Genomic DNA, 19,014 nt, shown 5'->3' on the forward strand with positions numbered 1-19,014 from the left:
ACGATTCTGCCATAACTACTCACCAATGTAATTTGTTTTTCTGTATGTTATTTAAGTAACAAAAAAGATTTGAATTCTTATGTTATGTTGAAGTTTCTCACTCACTTCATAAGGAGCAAAAAACAAATGTTTGATCTTCTGTTTTGAGTTTAAAAATAACCGAAATATATGAATATGATTTGAATTCTATATACAATGTACAAACAATATGATATGAATAAAATGTATTTGATACACTCTCTAAAGTTCTCAGAGATATATTGTCACAAATTTTCCGTTTTGTAGGTGTTTGTATTTTGCATTTTTAAATAATATTCCCAAATTATCTTACAACTAAACGTTAATAGCACCCTGATTTAGGAATTAATCTCAGGGGCACCCCTTGATTCTTTCAAACCATTGTCTCCACAGCCTGTCTGTGCGGGGGTTCTTTCTTTCTTTCCTTCTTTCTTTGTCTTTGAACTAATCAACCTATTTCAGTCATACACTCACTCAATCCAGCTCTGCCCCTTCACCACATCAAAACTATCAACATTTTCCTTCGCTCCATTGGACATTACTTGAAAAGATCTATTACTCTCTTGCTGTTGTACTTATTCCTCTACCTCAAAGGAATACACTCGAAACACATCCCTAGTTTATCTAAATTGCCCTTGACATGGATAAATTACATACCTTCGGGTTCTCAGATGAGGATTTTGCATCGCTAATAGGAGACACAGGTGTAGCGACCAGCTCCACATCCTCTACAATACGAAGCAATGAAGACATTCACAAAATCACAGTCTTAAAGAAAAAAACTAAAAGAATTGAGCTTCACGGCCAATTTATGCTTGAATACTTGAAAGCGGGGGTTATCCCCCAAGGTCTTAGAATACGCAATATACCAGGACTCTTTGTACAAATACGCCGTTTCCTAGAGAGGTGGTCACTAATAGCGAATAGATGCTCCCGGGATCTCATGATCCTAATTATAGAAGCAGCGAAAGAACTAGTCCAGACTCTCATGGCAGAAATTTCAGAACTAGAGACAAAAATTAAAAACAACCAGGCCATTGAGGAAGCACAAAAAAAGCTAGAAGAAGTAGAAAAGGAGATGCACTCCTACACAGACTATTTGCTCAAAAGAAAAACAGACAAATTAAGAAAAGATATTCAGTTTTTCAGCCAAGAAAAAGTATATCCTTACCTAGCAGAACACTATTACCAGACTGAATCAATAGGAGAAACTCAAGAAAAATCGAACTATTCTAGACCCCCCAAAAAAGTTAGAACATTCTCAGATACAACAGACTCTGATAATGAAACATACAATCAGTTCTCTGAACAAGATCAAGCCAGGAATGTCACAGGAACATATAGAACCCCACGTCCTTTTTTATCCAGGCGTGGCAACCAACGCACACGATGGAGAACCAGATTCCAACCCAGGTTCAGGGGCACATACCAACAAGTGGAGAATCAACAATACCCTCCACCTCAAACGTATCCACCACCACAAAATTACCAACAAGCTCCCAACACTTACTCCAACCAGGACAAATATCTAGTCACGAGACATGCACAGTATTGGCGAGACTAGAGGAAATCCCTATTTTCAATCTGAGTCACCACCCGCTAGACCAAGCCACTGAATCCTTACTAACGAAAGGCCTTTCGTTTGTCCCTCACGCTAATATGAATAAGTTTGAAATCTTTAAAGACCTAATGGTCTTTTTTAGAAAAATCAGACTCCAAGATTTTTTTCTTGGTCGGGAAGACACTACACCCACAGATAACAAGTCAGGTCTTAGACTCCCATCCACCTTTTTGCCTACCTTGGATCAAGTAGCGCCAGAAATATCCACATTTGAACACGTGGTTTTCAACAAACTTCTGGGAGCTACACGACACATACCCACACCAACATATAACATATCTCGAGAAGAACATCAGGCATTACAATCTTTGAGCGCCAACAAAGAATTAACTATCAAAAGTTGCGACAAAGGTGGTGGAATAGTCATACTTGACAGGGACAAATATATTTCACAGATGAACACCATGCTATCCAATCCACTTCATTATGCTCTCATAACCAAAGATCCCACCAAGAGAGTACAAAAATCTATACTCTCTATAACCAACAAAGCATTAGAACAAGATTGGATCTGTGACAAATAATGGGAATTCCTCAACGTACAACAACCTAAAATGGCTGCCATTTATGGAGTCCCCAAAATCCACAAGAACATCCATAACCCACCTTATAGACCAATAGTCACGACGATTGGTTCAGTGACCGAACCCTTGTCTAAATACGTAGACTCCCTCCTAAGGATTCATGTCCCACAGATTCCATCCTACATCAGAGATACCCGGGACATGATCAATAAAGTAGAGAATCTACACTTCAATACCCACAGACACACCATGGTCACCATGGATATTGAAGCCCTCTATTCAAATATCCCACAAGATGGGGCCATGGAGGCAGTCAACTGGTTCATGAACACATATGACATAGAGTGCCCCCGTACCTTTGTTCTGGAGTGTCTCCAGATTGTACTCACTGAAAACACCTTCGAGTTCAATGGAACACTCTACAAGCAGACCAAAGGCGTCAGCATGGGGGCATCTTGCGCCCCCACAGTGGCGAACATATATATGGCGTTATACGAGAAACGCTATATTTACAACGAAATTGCCCCATACAGTGAATCCATATTCTCGTGGTCCAGATACATAGACGACGTTTTTTTCATCTGGCGAGATGACACCACAGACGTCATGGACTTTGTATCCTGGCTGAATTTATGTGACAATAACATCGTTTTCACGGCTAACACCAGCAACTACCAATTGGAATTTCTTGACATCCTTATCCAAAACAGGGATAACCACCTTGAAGTAGACCTCTATACCAAACCCACAGCACGCAATACCCTTCTTCATTTTGACAGCTACCACCCCCATTCACAAAAGACCAGCATCCCCTTCAGTCAATTCCTACGTCTTCGTAGGAATTGCACTAATTTACAAGATTATGACATTCAAGCAGAACCCATGAAAACTAAGTTTGTGGCTCGCGGTTACCCAAAACGGTTAGTGCGGGACTCATACAAAAGAGCCAGATATTTTGACAGACAACATCTGTTAACTCCACAACCCAAACCCACTAACTCAAGGATAGTCTTTGTCACAAGGCATTCCACCATGAATGGCAAGATTCGACACATTATTAACTCCAACTGGCATATCCTCAATGCCACCAAATCGAAAGAAAATGCCATCCCGAAACCCCTATATGCCTATAGGAAGAATAAGAACCTAAAAGATCTGGTGGTCCGCTCCCGAATGACAAGTGTCACCAAACCTCTGATTCAGACATCCCTCACCGGCCAGACCAAACCTGTGGGCAACTACAAATGTACATCATGTATGGCATGTCAATTTGCGATAGAGACATCCACATTTATGTTCAACAAAGTCAATTTACAGCTGAAAACTCTCACCAATTGTAAAACTACCAACATCATTTACTTACTCCTGTGCCCATGCAACAAGGGATATGTGGGTGAGACGGCACGATCTATGGCCACCCGGCTTACTGAACACAGGTCGGCCATTCGCACACACAAGATCCAAGCACCCCTTGTAAGACATTACATGGAAGCACAGCACAATGAACATCAAATCAGATGGTTGATTTTGGAAAAAATCAACATTAACAAAGGCATCGCCAGCACAAATATACGCAAATGTAGAGAGGTCTACTGGATTTTTCCCCTTAATACATACCAGAAGGGAATGAATAATGATATCCCATGGGACCAAGTACGCAGATACAACACCTAACCTGATTCACTGTTTAACACAATCTAGCTACCCCTGTAGTAAATCGAGTAGATCCACATAGACGTACCACAGTAAGATAACACCCTGTCTTCTTTAACTATGTAATATTGATAACATCTGATTGGGTTGAGTTAATGTCCTAAGACTATCTAGAACTAATTACACCAACCCTGTCTTTTTTAACGATGTAATGCTGACAACTTCTGGCTGTGTTGAGTTAATTTCCTAGGACAACCTAGAATCAATTACACCAAACCCTGTCCCTTTGTTTTTAAAAAATGTAACGTTGACAACACCAGGTTGTGTTGAGTTAATTTTTCTAAGACAACCTAAAATTATTTACACCAGCCCCACTACATTACATTTGTGTCAATGGGGCACACTTACAGGGAACCCATCCCCATAAGACGATACAACATACCTTTAGACACCCATTCCAACATGGCTGTCACCTATACACATATCCTTTCTCTATTTGCCGCATTTTTGGCTCCCTTATATACTGACATTCAAGATAATCCTTTTCACTATATCGATTCCCTGTCTATACTAGAAGAAGTATTTCCATCCTACCTCTCTAGATTCCCCATCCTGGACGAACTTATTTAGTCTCTTCACTTCAAGATGGCGGCTATGTTTTTCACCTATTGTCAGGATCACGTATCCTTTTACCGGATCTTACATCCTTAATTCACTTCCGGGTTGCTCGGGAACCATTCAAACTATGCCCGCCATAATATAAATAGAATCATCGCCGCCGACAATACCGTGGTTACTTCACCCAGCCAGCCTTGCGGTCGACGAGTACAAGACGTGCCAGAACACAGAGAAAAACCTTGGGCCTCAAAAAAACGTAAGTTTAGATCTCGGATTACAAATGAGCTACATGACAACTTGTCAGCTTTTTACAGCCCCGTCAGCCCAACTAGTCCTTTTCCTCTCGCGCGCTCGCTTATACCCTCACTCCCTGGACCGTTTGACCGGATCTTTTATATATTCTTTCTCTGCATTTTCAGAGACCTTACCGGCTTGTTGAGGACCCTTCCGTTCTTGCTGCCTGTATAACACCATAGGTAAGCCTCATACCACTATGCATAGGTCAATACCTTGAAATGAAGTCAGAATAAATAGTTCTAAACACCTAACTCTTCTTTTTTAGCATCATTAATATATTTGTAGCACGCCATTACCGCATTACGAATAACAGGAATTGCCCTGTATTCCAGATCTCTGTTTAGGTAACTACTTTTGAATTATCATTAATCCATAAGCATCTGCCACGTTTGCATAAATATTTGCTCCCACTCAAGACATGAGTAACCATCATGCCTCTCTTTCTCAGAAGCAGTAGCCCTTCCCATTTTGGATCTTCCTCCAGCATTTTGTTGTTTACACAGATGGTTTAACCCAAACCTTTATCAACTTTTATAAGGTAACTCGTTATGTTCACTTGAGAATATCTTCCATCTAACCGACCTACCTGACATATGGCTCACTGCATCACTTCATCTATTTAGGGCATCCCGCTTCATTATTCTGGCACCATTATCCGGCGACGGATTGTCAGCATTTTCCACTCTACGGGGGGATAGTGCCATTTCTTTGAGGTATGAATCTTTATCTCTCTCTCTGATTTTCTATAAATCTGGCAGTATTTAAATTCCTTATTTCCTTTACATTACCCCTTGTTCTTGGAGACACCTATATCTCCATTAACTGTTTCAACTTTATGCAAAAACTATAAGGTCACTATATTCGAGTTTTTGCTCACTCAATAAATACTTTCCTCCCTGTTTTCAAAAGTCACACTGTTAAGGAATTTCACTGCGATTGGGGCTATAAGGTATGAGCTGATTAGGTTATGTTTTTTTTTAATTGCATATAGTGTATGAACAAATAGATCTCACTTGTTCTTAATGGATTGTGTGATATTTTGAGCACACAACTTTTACTCTTGAATCACTGTAAATAGACATTAGTGAATATATACAGCACCTACTTGCGGATTAGACCATTGATTATGATTCTTATTCACTCTGTTTAGGACAACAAAAGCACATGCACATGGCATCCTGATGAAGGCTTCACAGCCGAAACGCGCATAGGATATACAACAATTTTGCCATGACCATTCACCAGTGCAACTTGTTTTTCTATATGTCATTTGGATATACCAACGATTCTGCCATAACTACTCACCAATGTAATTTGTTTTTCTGTATGTAATTTAAGTAACAAAAAAGATTTGAATTCTTATGTTATGTTGAAGTTTCTCACTCACTTCATAAGGAGCAAAAAACAAATGTTTGATCTTCTGTTTTGAGTTTAAAAATAACCGAAATATATGAATATGATTTGAATTCTATATACAATGTACAAACAATATGATATGAATAAAATGTATTTGATACACTCTCTAAAGTTCTCAGAGATATATTGTCACAAATTGTCCGTTTTGTAGGTGTTTGTATTTTGCATTTTTAAATAATATTCCTAAATTATCTTACAACTAAACGTTAATAGCACCCTGATTTAGGAATTAATCTCAGGGGCACCCCTTGATTCTTTCAAACCAGGCATTCTATGAGTAATACACTGGAATCTATAGCCTTGCGGCTGGTGAAACTTGGTAATGACATTGATCACAGCCAAGATATATATATATATATATATATATATTCACTGAAAAAACCATAGGTTTCAGGCACATTATAGTTAGGAATTACATTTAAAAAACCTTAAAAATTAAATGAAAAAATCATAGGTTTCAGGGGCGTTATAGTTAGCTGGACTTTTCACTCATACAAAACCATTGAAATTCCCACGTTATAGTTAGTTCAGCTAACTATAACTCGCGCGCCCTCAATCCACTGCTGATGACGTCACATATTACATCACTCGTGACATGGTCAGTGACATCACTCATGACATCACTGATGACATCTCAAATGACCACCAGGTGCTTCCAGTAAGCACCACTGAGCTGCTTGTGGCATCAAAAACACGTGAAGCCTGTGAAGTAGACACCATTGCTTTGCTGAATCACTTGGCAGATGGAGGATTAAAGGTATCTCCAGCCAAATTGCAATTCTGGAAGAAAGAAGTCCAATACCTAGGACATAATATTGAGAAAGGTCTGAGGAAAGTGACTATTGACAGAATCAGAATCATCAGAGGAATGAGAGCCCCAATGACCCAAAGAGAAGTGAGAATGTTCCTAGGAATGGTTGGCTATTGTCGTCAGGGATAAGTAACTTTTCCCTGATTGCCAAGCCACTAATAAAATTGACCAAAAGTGAGGTAAGAGACCCTTTGGAATTAAACAAAGAACAAATGGCAGCTTTCAGAGAATTAAAGAACAGGCTATGTGAAGCACCCGCCCTGGGTATGCCAGACTATGAAAAGGAATTTGAGTTGTACTGCAGTGAGAGGAACGGATGTGCACTCTCAGTGTTAATTCAGGAACATGGACGATTGAGAAGACCCATTGCGTACTTCTCATCAACACTTGACCCAGTAGCTGTGGGTTTACCAGGTTGCCTGCAAGCAGTAGCTGCTACATGTCGAAGCCTGGAACAAAGTGAGGGGATTGTGATGGGATATCCATTGCGAGTATTTGTACCTCACGATGTAGCAATCCTTTTAACAAAGAGCCGGACACAGTTCATGTCACATAGTCGGCTGACTAAATATGAGAAAGTCATTCTAGGTGCATCAAATGTGAGTCTGGAGAGATGCGTGAATGTGAATCCAGCAACGCTGTTGCCAGACGCTGAAAGTGTGCAGGTAAGAAATGAAATTGATCATGATTGCCTGGATGTGCTTGACTATTGTACAAAACCTAGACCAGACATAAGAGATCTGCCACTGCCTGAAAGTGATCATGTGTTTTTCGTGGATGGATCTTGTCTGAGAACGATGAAGGTGTGTTGAGTGCAGCATATGCAGTATGCACAGTTGCAGGAGTTATACAAGCATCACCCTTGAAAGGAGTTAAATCCGCTCAAGTGGCAGAATTGGTGGCACTAACAAAAGCCTGCAAAATTGGAAAGAATGTGAGAGTGACTGTGATGACTGACAGCCAGTATGGCTTCGGAGTTGTCCATGACTTTGGCCAATTATGGCTACAGAGAGGTTTCCTGACCTCAAGTGGAACTCCCATAAAGAATGCAGAAGTGGTTGGAAAATTGCATGAGGCGATACAGCTGCCCAAAGAACTGGCTGTTGTAAAATGTGCTGCTCATAGTCAAGGTGAAGATTTCATTACCACCGGAAACAGGTTCGCCAATGACATGGCACAGTATTGTGCAAGAAATAATTACTCTATTAATCGGGGAAAAGAAAAAGAAATGTCTTCTTGCTCCTTAATGTTTGCTAATGTTGTGGAAACATGGGAAGAAGTGAAGCAGTTGCAGGATGAGGCAGGAGATGAGGAAATGAAACAATGGGTAAAAGCAGGCTGTGCACCAAGGGTAAAAGACCACGTGTGGGTCTATAAAGATGGAAGACCAGTGATGCCTGATAGCATGTTGTCAACCATGGCATGGATGTATTATGGCCAGGGACACATTGGGAGAGATGCCATGATGAGATCTTTTAAGCAGACCTGGTACAATCCAAAATTCAGGTTGATAGCAGAGAGTCTTTGTCAAAGATGCCTGATATGTCAGCAATACAATCCTGGAAAGAAAACAGTAGTGAGCCTTGGTACAATAGGCCGAGAGGGAGGACCCTTCACCAGAATGCAGGTAGATTTCATTGAAATGCCCCAAGTCAACAGATTGAGCTATGTCCTGGTGATAGTCTGTTTGTTCTCTAGGTGGGTGGAAGCTTTCCCAACCAGAAGGAATGATGGGATAACAGTAGCTAAGCTATTGTTAAGAGAATTCATCCCAAGGTACGGGTTCCCAGTGACCATTGAATCAGACAGAGGGGGACACTTCTATAATGAGATCATGGGTTTGATCTGTGAAGCATTGAGTATAAAGCAGAAACTAAATTGTGCCTACCGACCAGAGGCTTCTGGTGTGGTTGAACAAATGAATGGTACCATCAAAAACAGAATTGGCAAAATGTGTTTAGCCACAGGAATGAAATGGCCTGATGTCTTGCCTCTAGTCTTGATGACTATTAGGTCTACTCCAGACAGAACAACAGGTTTGAGTCCCCACGAAATAATAATGGGACGTGCCATGAGACACGCATTTGTACCCGTCAACAAGCTGATGACAATAACTGATGACATGATTTTGGATTACTGTAAAGGCCTGGCTGACGCAGTCCATTCTGTGTTTCACCAGGTTGGAGAAGACGCCACCACACTGGAAAAGAAACCAGCCCATGATTTGAGCCCAGGGGACTGGGTGAGAATAAAAGTCCACAGAAGGAGAAATTGCTTGGTTCCAAGGTGGGGAAGGCCAAGGCAAGTCGTCCTGGCCACAACGACTGCTGTGAAGTGTGCCGGAGTGAAAAACTGGATACATGCAAGCCACACTCAGAGTTCCAAGTCCAGGAGAAGGCATTGGAAGAGAATACTTTGATGAATCAGAATCAAGTGACGATTCAGATAAAGAAACTGCAAAAAGAAAAAGAAATCCTGAAAGGGGGGAGAGTGGGCCACGATCGGCTTTAATCCCACAAGAAGGAATTTCGAAAAGAACATTGCAGGTTCCAGAGACAAGACCAAATTCTGAAGAAGTGCCTGAGATCCCAACTACCAGTAGTGAACACAAAAAGAAAGAAAGAAAAGAAAAGAACATTCCAACAGAAGTGACTCTTGAATCAAACAAGAAAGTTGGAGAAGTCTCACCTGAGATAATCATTGTAGATGAAGAAGGGACAGAAGTAGAAAGAGAGGGACAGATTTCTGCGGAAAACCCCCGAGGAGGTGTAGGGACCACCAACACTAAGCTAGGTGAAGGGACAAGTAATCAGAAAGAAGATTGAGTGCCAAAGACGTGAGGAGGGACAGAAGTAGGGCAATCTCAGGAGGGTGAAAAAGAGACTATTGGTGAAAAAGAAACTGTTGGTGAAAAAGAGACTGTTGGTAGAAAAGAGGCAATTGAAACAGAATCTGATGAAAGTGAAAATGAGACACATGAAGGTTGAGTTCTGAGAAAGAGAACTTGGATCAAGGAGAAAAACAATAAAGAAGGAAAATAAAAGAGAAATGCTAAAGGAGATCTTTGGCCAAACAAGATTAAGAGACTGAGATATCGATTGACACGAGTTGACCCATCAAAGGCTGAACCAAGCCAAAGAAGGAGAAACAGAGATATCTGAAGAAAACAAAAGAATAAGAAAACCCAACCAGAAGTACAAGTCACCAGAATGGACGTATGTGGCACTGCCTGAACAAGGAGAAGAGGCAGACAGTCAAGGAAATCCAGAGGAGACTTTACTAAGAGTGGTTGAGGAAGAAGAAACAGTGGGAATCCTGAGAGTTATCTTGTCCGATATTGGAGAAGAGGCGGCGGTTCAGGACTTTCTGCATTTCGATGATAATGAAGAAATAAAAAGTGATGAGAGACCAGACTGAGTAATTACAAAGAAATCATTCGTGGAGGAAAGTGAAAAGAATAAATAGAGACTAACAGACTGTAATAACCTGTTGGGTACTTGCTGCCCTAAAAGTACAGTAGTGGAGTAGAAGAGGCTAAGTCAAAAGACACGGTCAATTTAACAAGATGGCTAACACAGAGAATAACCAGAATAGATGTACCTTCATGAAAAGATGGTGCAAGATGTGCTGCTGTTGTACAGGATTATTGATGCTTCTTTGGAGCGTGCTTGCTCTACTGATTTCCTTCAAAGTAACGATAGACACATTAGGAGGGCATATTGAGAACACGACTAACATAGGGAAAAGTTTTCAGAAGGTAGTTCCAACTAGCACAAGTAACATACATATACATAAGCATAGGTCTATTAATGATTTTTCTAGCAATGTGTTTTCAAAATTGTTGTGTGAATATGTCAAAACAATGGATGTAAGGGATTGCTACGTCTGCATGCAATTACCTGCCTCTGTTTCAGAAGGAGTGACTTATCATCACCTCCCAGCTACTTATGGAATTTCATGTAGTGTGTTACTTAGTATATTTTATCAATTAGGGAGATTAGACTACAATTTATCTAATGTAGATAACATTCTAGGGCAATTGCCAATGAACAAAGATTTGAATCCTGCTAAGGAAGCTAACATTTTAGGTGAGATGTTTATAGAAATGAAAGAATTAACATTAGAATACATTTACAGAAACAATTTAACTTGCAGTTTGAAGGGAGGAGAGAAAACATTCCTAGACATGGTTGAGGAAAGGAGATTAGGGATGCACAAGAAAGCTGATGGGAAGAGAATGAGTGAAACAATGTGGGACGTAGAAAAGGAGAAAGAATTAAAGAATGGAGCCCGTCCAACAATGGCTATAGATGCATCACAGAAAGGCAAACTATGTATCACAAGAAGGAAATCCCAATATGATTATTATTTTGTAGGGTCTAGTGAGTGCCATGATACATACTTTATTGCAACCGGATGGGGATTTAGAGGCGGAGAAGATCCAGTCTTTCCTGAAGTGTATTATATTTGTGGGAACAAGGCTTATTACAGGTTGCCTGACCATTGGTATGGCACATGTTATGTTGGCCTGGTCTTTCCAAAAATCTTTCACATGGATAGAGTAGATAACACTGGACAAAATAACCTACTAATACGCAGTAAAAGAGAAACATGGGCAGAAATTGTAGGTGATATTTTTGGAGCTTTGATACCAGCAGTGGGAATAAATTTGAATGCACTGAACATTCGGAAATTGTCAACAGTTGTGGATCGTTTGTCCACAAGCACAGCTGGAGGCTTCCTATTGGTAGACACTGAAATGGTTGCCTTACGTGCTATGGTGATGCAAAATCGACTCGCCCTTGATATCTTATTGGCAAAAGAGGGTGGAGTCTGTGGAATGCTGACAGTTCAACATTGTTGCACTTACATTCCTGACAAAAGCAAAGATCTAAAAGTCTATATCAAAAATATTACTGATTTGCATGAAGAATTAGTACCACTGGAAGCTGAAAATATCTGGACTAGAATGGCTAATAAAATGATTGCTATTAAGAATTTCATAGCTAAAATAGGTACTACCATATTTGGTAAAATATTATTTCCATTAACATGTGTGATTGTTGCATTACTAGTACTTAGATTAGGATGTATATGTTGTAGATATAGAAGAAATAAAAAGAAAACCAAACGAGAAAATATAAAAAGAAGAGAAAAGAAACATGAAAGAGATTTACAAGAAATAGAATTAGAAGAATTGAGGGAGAGTATGTATATAGAAGTTAAAAGAGAAGATGAAGCAGAAACAAGATCATAACATCTGAGCAAAAAGACATTTTGAATTTTCACAAAAGGGGAACAATTTGAAATTTTGGGTTTGTGTGGTGATAAAATCACCAAAGGGGGGATTGCTGGAGCAGGTATAATACTTTAAAATGAAACACCTGTTCCATTTTTGTATGTCTTTATTAAAATGACTAGTGATTAATTATAATAATTAATTATTGTGAAGTATTAAGACTAATCGACCTTATTAACAGAAAGAATACACGTGGGAATGCATCTGCATGGCTAAAATAATAAGTGAATTAAGTTTGTATGTATATTAAATAAATATACGTTGTTTATGTGATGTTATTGTGATTTGCGCTTAAAATAAACATGCACTTATGGCTTTGAGTGTCGCATATGGCTAGATAAATGCACACACATATGGGAATTAGTGAGGGAATAACACTGTTTTAATTATTTCCATGTATTAATTACGATTTTTGTGTTTCTTTGCTTAAGTTGACCATTGTGGCCTGCTATAAAATGGCGACCAACTGCAGCCTATTTTCGAGTAGATGAAATAATGGAAAAGACGCTTTGCACTGACATTGACCCTGTCCTCTGCACGACCCAAGACGCCATGACCATGATGACTTTCTGGGAGTTTTGCCAGATGCCCCTGAACGTGCAGAATTTGAACTGATTATAAACTTTTAAAGATGGTAAACCGGACCTGTACAGGACAAAAGAGATACTTTTTATCAGGGTCAACCCCTGTCGCAACAAACTTTGCTACTATGAACTTCGCTATTCAAAACTTTGCAAATGAAAGCGTTTGGGAACTTTAGTGCATGTTGCCGTGAGATCCGGTCTTCCAATTTAATTCAACCAATAGAATTCGCGGGAATTTGGAAATGTAACTTTGTAAATGTCAATTTTGGTATAAATATTGGTAGTCTAGAGAGGTTTAGCGCCATTCCTTTCCTGAACTCATGACCCGAGGTCCCGACGCTGACGGAGAGGACGGTGACGCCACATGATTGAGCCAGAAACTCTGACTGATGTACTGAGGACCAGTTCTGACTTAGAAAACGACAAATAGCCAGAATAGGTAAATATGACCAAGATGATGCTGCCTTTTTTGCTAGGATTTTAACCTGCATTTAATTTAGATAAAGAGAAAATTATGTTTGAATAAATGTGTCGGGTGATTATTTTAGTGAATGATTTATTTTGAATATTTTAGAGTGTTTATATTGTGCATCAAACTTAGATTCAACTAGATGGTCCAATCGACCAATCTGAGGGAGGGACTGTTAGGGTGATTTTAGGGAAAGTGGTTCTTCCTTCAGAGAAAAGCAGATTGGAGAAAATCAGATGTTTTATTCCCTTTACAGGCACGGATAGTTTGATAGAATGAATGTTGGTGTTATGGGCCCCACCAGCGTATGATGTGTGAGTGTGCGTGTGACTGTGAAATCATTTCTTCCGTGGAAGTAGAGGGGATTTGAAGAGCCCGATCTGCATCACAGACCCCTATTCCCTCCCTCTTGACTTGTCTGGTCCATTGTAATGCCCCTGATCCATCCATGGTCTGCTATGCTACAGCTTTCTCTCCTGTCTGTCCATTATGGTCAGCTAGCTACTATTGCCTCTTTCCCCTCTGTTCTCTGTTGTCCATGTGCATGGTCCTGTCCCCTCCCTATTGCTTTCTATGGATTGTTGTGCTGCACTCCCGTCCCACATGCCCTGTGTGGTGTATTGTGCTGCTACAAACCCTGATGCCTGACCTGTAGGGTCAGTTTGGTGCACCTCTCCATGTCCCTCCAGTCCTCTGTTATCCGAGTCCATGTCCCTACCCCAATTCCTCCTGCCTACCATGATCCAATGTACCATACTTGCGAACATTTTGAACTTGGTAAGAGGGAGATTTTGAAAAAAAACTGGGGTATTGATTTTCCCCTTTGAGTTACATTGAAAAAGAGGAGATTGTAGACAGGAGACAGATCAAATAAAGCCCATTTGAGCTTAAAAACATTGGACGTTTCCTGGCTGAATCGGGTCTGTTGGCATGTATGGTTGTACTACCACTGCCTCTTCCTTCTGCCCACAATGGTCTATTACATTGCCACAGCCTCTCTTGCAAGTCCTGTATTGTTGGTTTGTTGCCCCTGCCCCCCTTTCCACTGCCCTCCATAGTCTGTTGTGCTGCCACGGCCCTTCCTGCCTGCTCAGTGTGGTTAAATTGTTGCCTTTGCACCCTCCTACCTGCCTTCAATTTTCAGAGTCCGTGCCCCTGGCCTCTGCCTCTCAACAGTATCCTAATGAACAACTAGATTGCTAACATTCTATATTTATTACAAAAGTGTGGAACACCTGACATCATCTTGAAGTATAAGGTACCTGCATAGTGAGCCCGAAATGCATTGGGATCGCATTGAAAAGAAACTCAACTGCATCAGGATGACGTCTCGCATTGTTTAATTGAATGAATTCAATAAAGTTTCTTCACAAACTTTGGGACAAGACTGATCTCACCTTCACTGATTGAACCCCACGTACTAAACCCAAATCTCGCTGACATGGCAAATCTATGTAGCGCCCAGAGGGACGTTGCCTAATGGCAGACAACGCATGATGGATTCTTGACGAGTGCACTCCCCCCGGTTCAGAGAGTGATACCTCTGTGGCACACGACAACCTGTTCAACCTTCACTCATTTGGCTTGTGCACGTCCAACCCCCGACACATTCCACCTGGCACTAGGTCATATTTACAAGGGATTATTTACACCTGGCAAGGCCCACTGGACCACCGTCAGAACCATCACAAAGCAAACCTAGTTAAAGTAAGACATATCATAAACGTACAACCAGTAATCACTGGTAACCACTGTACTCAGCATCAGCCTGTAACATAAACCACATTATGCACAGTATCACATAGGCGCCAAATCTATTGTACGCCAACCTCATCAGTCTAACCTCTTAGACCCTAACCTCCTAAGCATCACTCACATCAGGGGTATACTCACAGTAGGAAATAATGTCACTAGCATAGACACATTTCGCACATAATCTCATCCCCAAACGCATTTAGAGGCATGGAGCACAGTAAAGCATCACATTTCCTAATATCATGTAAATCACTGACCCCTTGGCCAACTGGCCTTTTCAAAGGGGCTGAAATGTCCTGTGTCCAGAATGTCAGAGCTGCTGCCTGTGCAGCAGAATCCAAAGTGCGCCATTGCGCTACGGCAAAGGAGTGCATCTCCTCTCTCAAAACATGCCCCCAAAGACTGTGGCCTAAACGTTGCAGCTGCCCACTACTTGCTGGGCAGCTGTGAATCACGGAGAGGCCTGGCACCTCTGTGCCTCCTATCCCACTTGGGGACTCTGAATTAATTATGTTCAATTCTCGTGAGCTGCCAGCGCTGGTGCGCCGCAGCTGTGGCACTTTCCTTAAGGGGGGGCCCAACACCTCTGTGCCCTCTGGACCCCCACGGGGCTGTAAAACATGCCTCCCCTCGTTGGGGCGGCCCGCTCTCTGGTGGGACCGCCCAGGTACCGACAATGTGCCTCGATCTGCCCCTAAGACTCTGGGGCCCAAACTGCCCCCAAACGTTGGAGCGGCCCGCTGTCAGATGGGGCCGCACAGACTCTCAGCATTCAGGCGTCAACATGAAGAGCGGTAATTTACCTGCTCTCCCGCTCCCTCGCGCTGGATCTGCCTTGCTGTTCACCCGGGCCCCCTCCTGGGACCCAGGACTTCTCTTTTCTGGCGGCCACCACCATGGGGCTCTCCCTCTCTCATGGGACCACCGGCGCCGGACTCCTTACTCGTGGGGCTTCCCCTCCTTCTCGGAAGCCCCACCCATGGAAACACAGCCTTGTCTGCCTTCCGGGTCGCGCTGGGCAGCGGCCCGGAAGGGATTCCTTTAGCGGCTCTGGCCGCGGCGGTGATTTAGTCAATGCGGGGTGGGCTCCCACTAAGTAAATACGCAAAAGCGGGGTGGGCACCCGGGTTTCTAAATCCATAAGCGGGGTGGGCTCCCGTGTTTCTAAATAACCCATAAGGGGGGTGGGCTCCCGCTCGATACAAAAAGAATGCGGGGTGGGCTCCCGCCTCAACCGCACCACGAAGGAATCCCTCATGCTGGGATTCCCTCGATCTCCATGTGCAGCGCCGCGCTGCAACAGCCCACGCTCTCCTCTTCTTTCAAAATCAAGCGCTCACCAGGTGCTACAAGCAGGCAAAGGTCCTGCAGTAAAAAGAATCAGTTCTCCATGCATCCCTATGGGAGGGCAGGCCCATCTCACCACGTGTACACAGTGAGCGCACACACTTTACACTGGACCACAGTGCTAAATTGCCCAGAGGCCTAAAACCACTGCCACCATGTCAGAGCTTCAGGCAAAAAGTTTAGGGGTGAACCTGCCAAAAAGGGCCAAGTCCAACATGTATGTTTAACACAAAGAGGCACAAACCTTAATGTAGAGTCTGCAGGTTTAGCACAAAGAGGCACAAACCTGAATGTAGAGTTTGTAGGTTTAACACAAGGAGATGCAAACCTGAATGTAGGGTCTGTAGGTTTAACACAAAGAGACGCAAACCTGAATGTAGAGTCTGAGGTTTAACACAGGGAGACGCAAACCTGAATGTAGAGTCTGTAGGTTTAACACAGAGGGGCACACACCTCAATAAAGAGCACATAAACTCATAAATCATGATTGACTATTTAAACCTCTTTAAAACATATTACATCATGATGTCATAACAAAAAAACAGCTCCCTTTCCAATAACATGTTGATTGTATCTCTGTCTTTGACTCTGTACCACGCTCCACTGCCTCTGGCTAGGAGTGGGTTACACAAATACTACATAGATGGAACATTTACATTTAACACACGGAGCCACGTTAACTAAATATAAAACATTTATGGTAAACATACAACGGCACATACCTGAGAGCAGAGCAATTTATCATCCCAGGCCTCATGATTTCCTGAAGTTTTGGTCCGAAGTCTACCCTCGACATGTTGAGAGTTTTGTCTCCTTGGCAATGCCTTAAGCAGAATGAAAGTGTTTTGAAATCGACCATACTGTAACTGTCGTGATTTATATTAATTTTCTGAATATTGTTCATGGCCCTGGAAATAATCTCTTCATCTTGAGTCTCATGCAAGCAGTGGAAAACATCCAGTAGCAGGCTTTCCTCTTTTGGCTCCTGAAGCCACGCTACCAGATCAGGTCTGGCGCTGGGAGATGTTTTACACCCCAGGACTTTCTCCACATGGCACAGTTGGTCTTTGTTGATCAGGCCAAAAAAGAATCGCACTGTTAGCATTAAATGGCCCTTTGTCTGCTCACTATATTCCGTCAATAAATACTCTGTATCTCGTTGAGGGGTTGGTGATCCCAAATCCACGTCAAGGATGTAGGACAGAGCTGCAAAAAACTCCTGAAAGCTGAGGTGGATGAAGCTGTAGGCTGCGTAGACATCAATGTCTTGTTGGAACATGGTCTTATTGAGAAACAGCGACTGGATGTCGGACGCTTCGAGGTCATATTGTTTAAGGTCCTCCTCATTGAAGAGGATTCTCTGCTCAAAGACGCCGTTGAGTGCCAGCGAGCAGAGCTTCTTCAGGCTCCTTTGCTTGGTCTCTGCGGAAGCACCACTGTGGTCCCTCAACAAAGTGGACAAGAAGGACAAATAGACCGATGTTGTGGTCTTTGAAGCATTCGTAATGTCCTGACCTTTGTCCATCTGTTGCTTCATGACAGTGCACACGACCCAGCAGACGATGGGGAGGAAGCACATGGTATACAGGGTGTCATTGTCTTTCACCACGGCAAGGGCTCGCGATGCCTGTTCATCATTGGCAAAGAAACTCTTGAAGTACGACTTCCTGTCCTCTTCTGTAAATCCCATTATCTCAGCACAAAGATCATCTTTTACGCACATCATGAGCCGTTCCAGAGCCGCCGGGCGTGTGGTGATGATCATGGAGCACCCCAACAGGATATTTCTTCTCAAGAGGTTACTCAGGGTGACTTCCACAGGATTCTCCTGATGCGGATCACTGCAGTGCTGGTCGTCCTTCAAGTCAAGAGAGAACTTCAGCTCATCAAAGCCATCAATGATGAACAGTATCTTGCTGGGATCAGCGGGCAGCGCGCTCGCTGGTATCGTCCTGTCGGGGCAGCCGGCTGCAATCATATTAAAGACACTTTTTTCACTTGTGACTCGGTTGATTTCTCTGCAGCTGAGGTAGAACACGTAATCAAACAGTCCCTGGTAGAGCTCTCCTAGAGCCCAGTCTAGCATGAGTTTTTGGGCTGTCACGGTCTTCCCGATGCCCGCTGGCCCCTGCAAGACTATGGTCTTGGGTCTGTGTCCATCCTTCGTCAAAGTGAAGAGAGCGTCTAAACTAATATAATGCTTGGAGTAGGCCAGTCTGTCCATGATACCAATGTGCTTCTTTCCATAGGCCATGATCTCGTGCTGACGCTCCTCCTCGTAGCGATACTTCTGGACAATCAGCAGCTTCGTGTACCTTTTCTGTAGTGGGACCATCTCGCCCACCCGGGCATTCCTGTCTTTTATCCTTCTGTACTGCTGTACAATATGCTCCATGTATCTCCTCCTAAAATCTGAGAATCAGAACTTGGTAAATATCTCATGGACACAAATTCAAAATCATCACCAAAGCAACTTGCAGAAGGATATTTCACTTGCTTTGTGTTTAGAAATGTGTAAAGTTCAAACTGCTGTCCTAAAGGAATTCCTGGCGCTAGCAATGATAGAACTGACAGAGAATAACAGGCAGAACCATCCTAGGCA

At 42.4% G+C, this 19,014-nt stretch overlaps 1 protein-coding gene across 1 annotated transcript in view; it reads right to left on the minus strand.

Annotated features, from left to right (window-relative positions):
- The window catches only part of LOC146822546 (NACHT, LRR and PYD domains-containing protein 12-like), a 193,754-nt gene that overhangs the window by 86,131 nt on the left and 88,609 nt on the right, over nt 1-19,014 (minus strand). The window contains exon 3 of the mRNA XM_085610074.1: nt 17,135-18,824. Coding sequence (XP_085466200.1) covers nt 17,135-18,824 — 1,690 coding nt within the window. The remainder of the gene's footprint in view (nt 1-17,134; nt 18,825-19,014) is intronic.

The sequence above is a fragment of the Triturus cristatus genome, chromosome 6 (assembly GCF_964204655.1).
Source record: "Triturus cristatus chromosome 6, aTriCri1.1, whole genome shotgun sequence".
NCBI classification, from domain to species: Eukaryota; Metazoa; Chordata; class Amphibia; order Caudata; family Salamandridae; genus Triturus; species Triturus cristatus.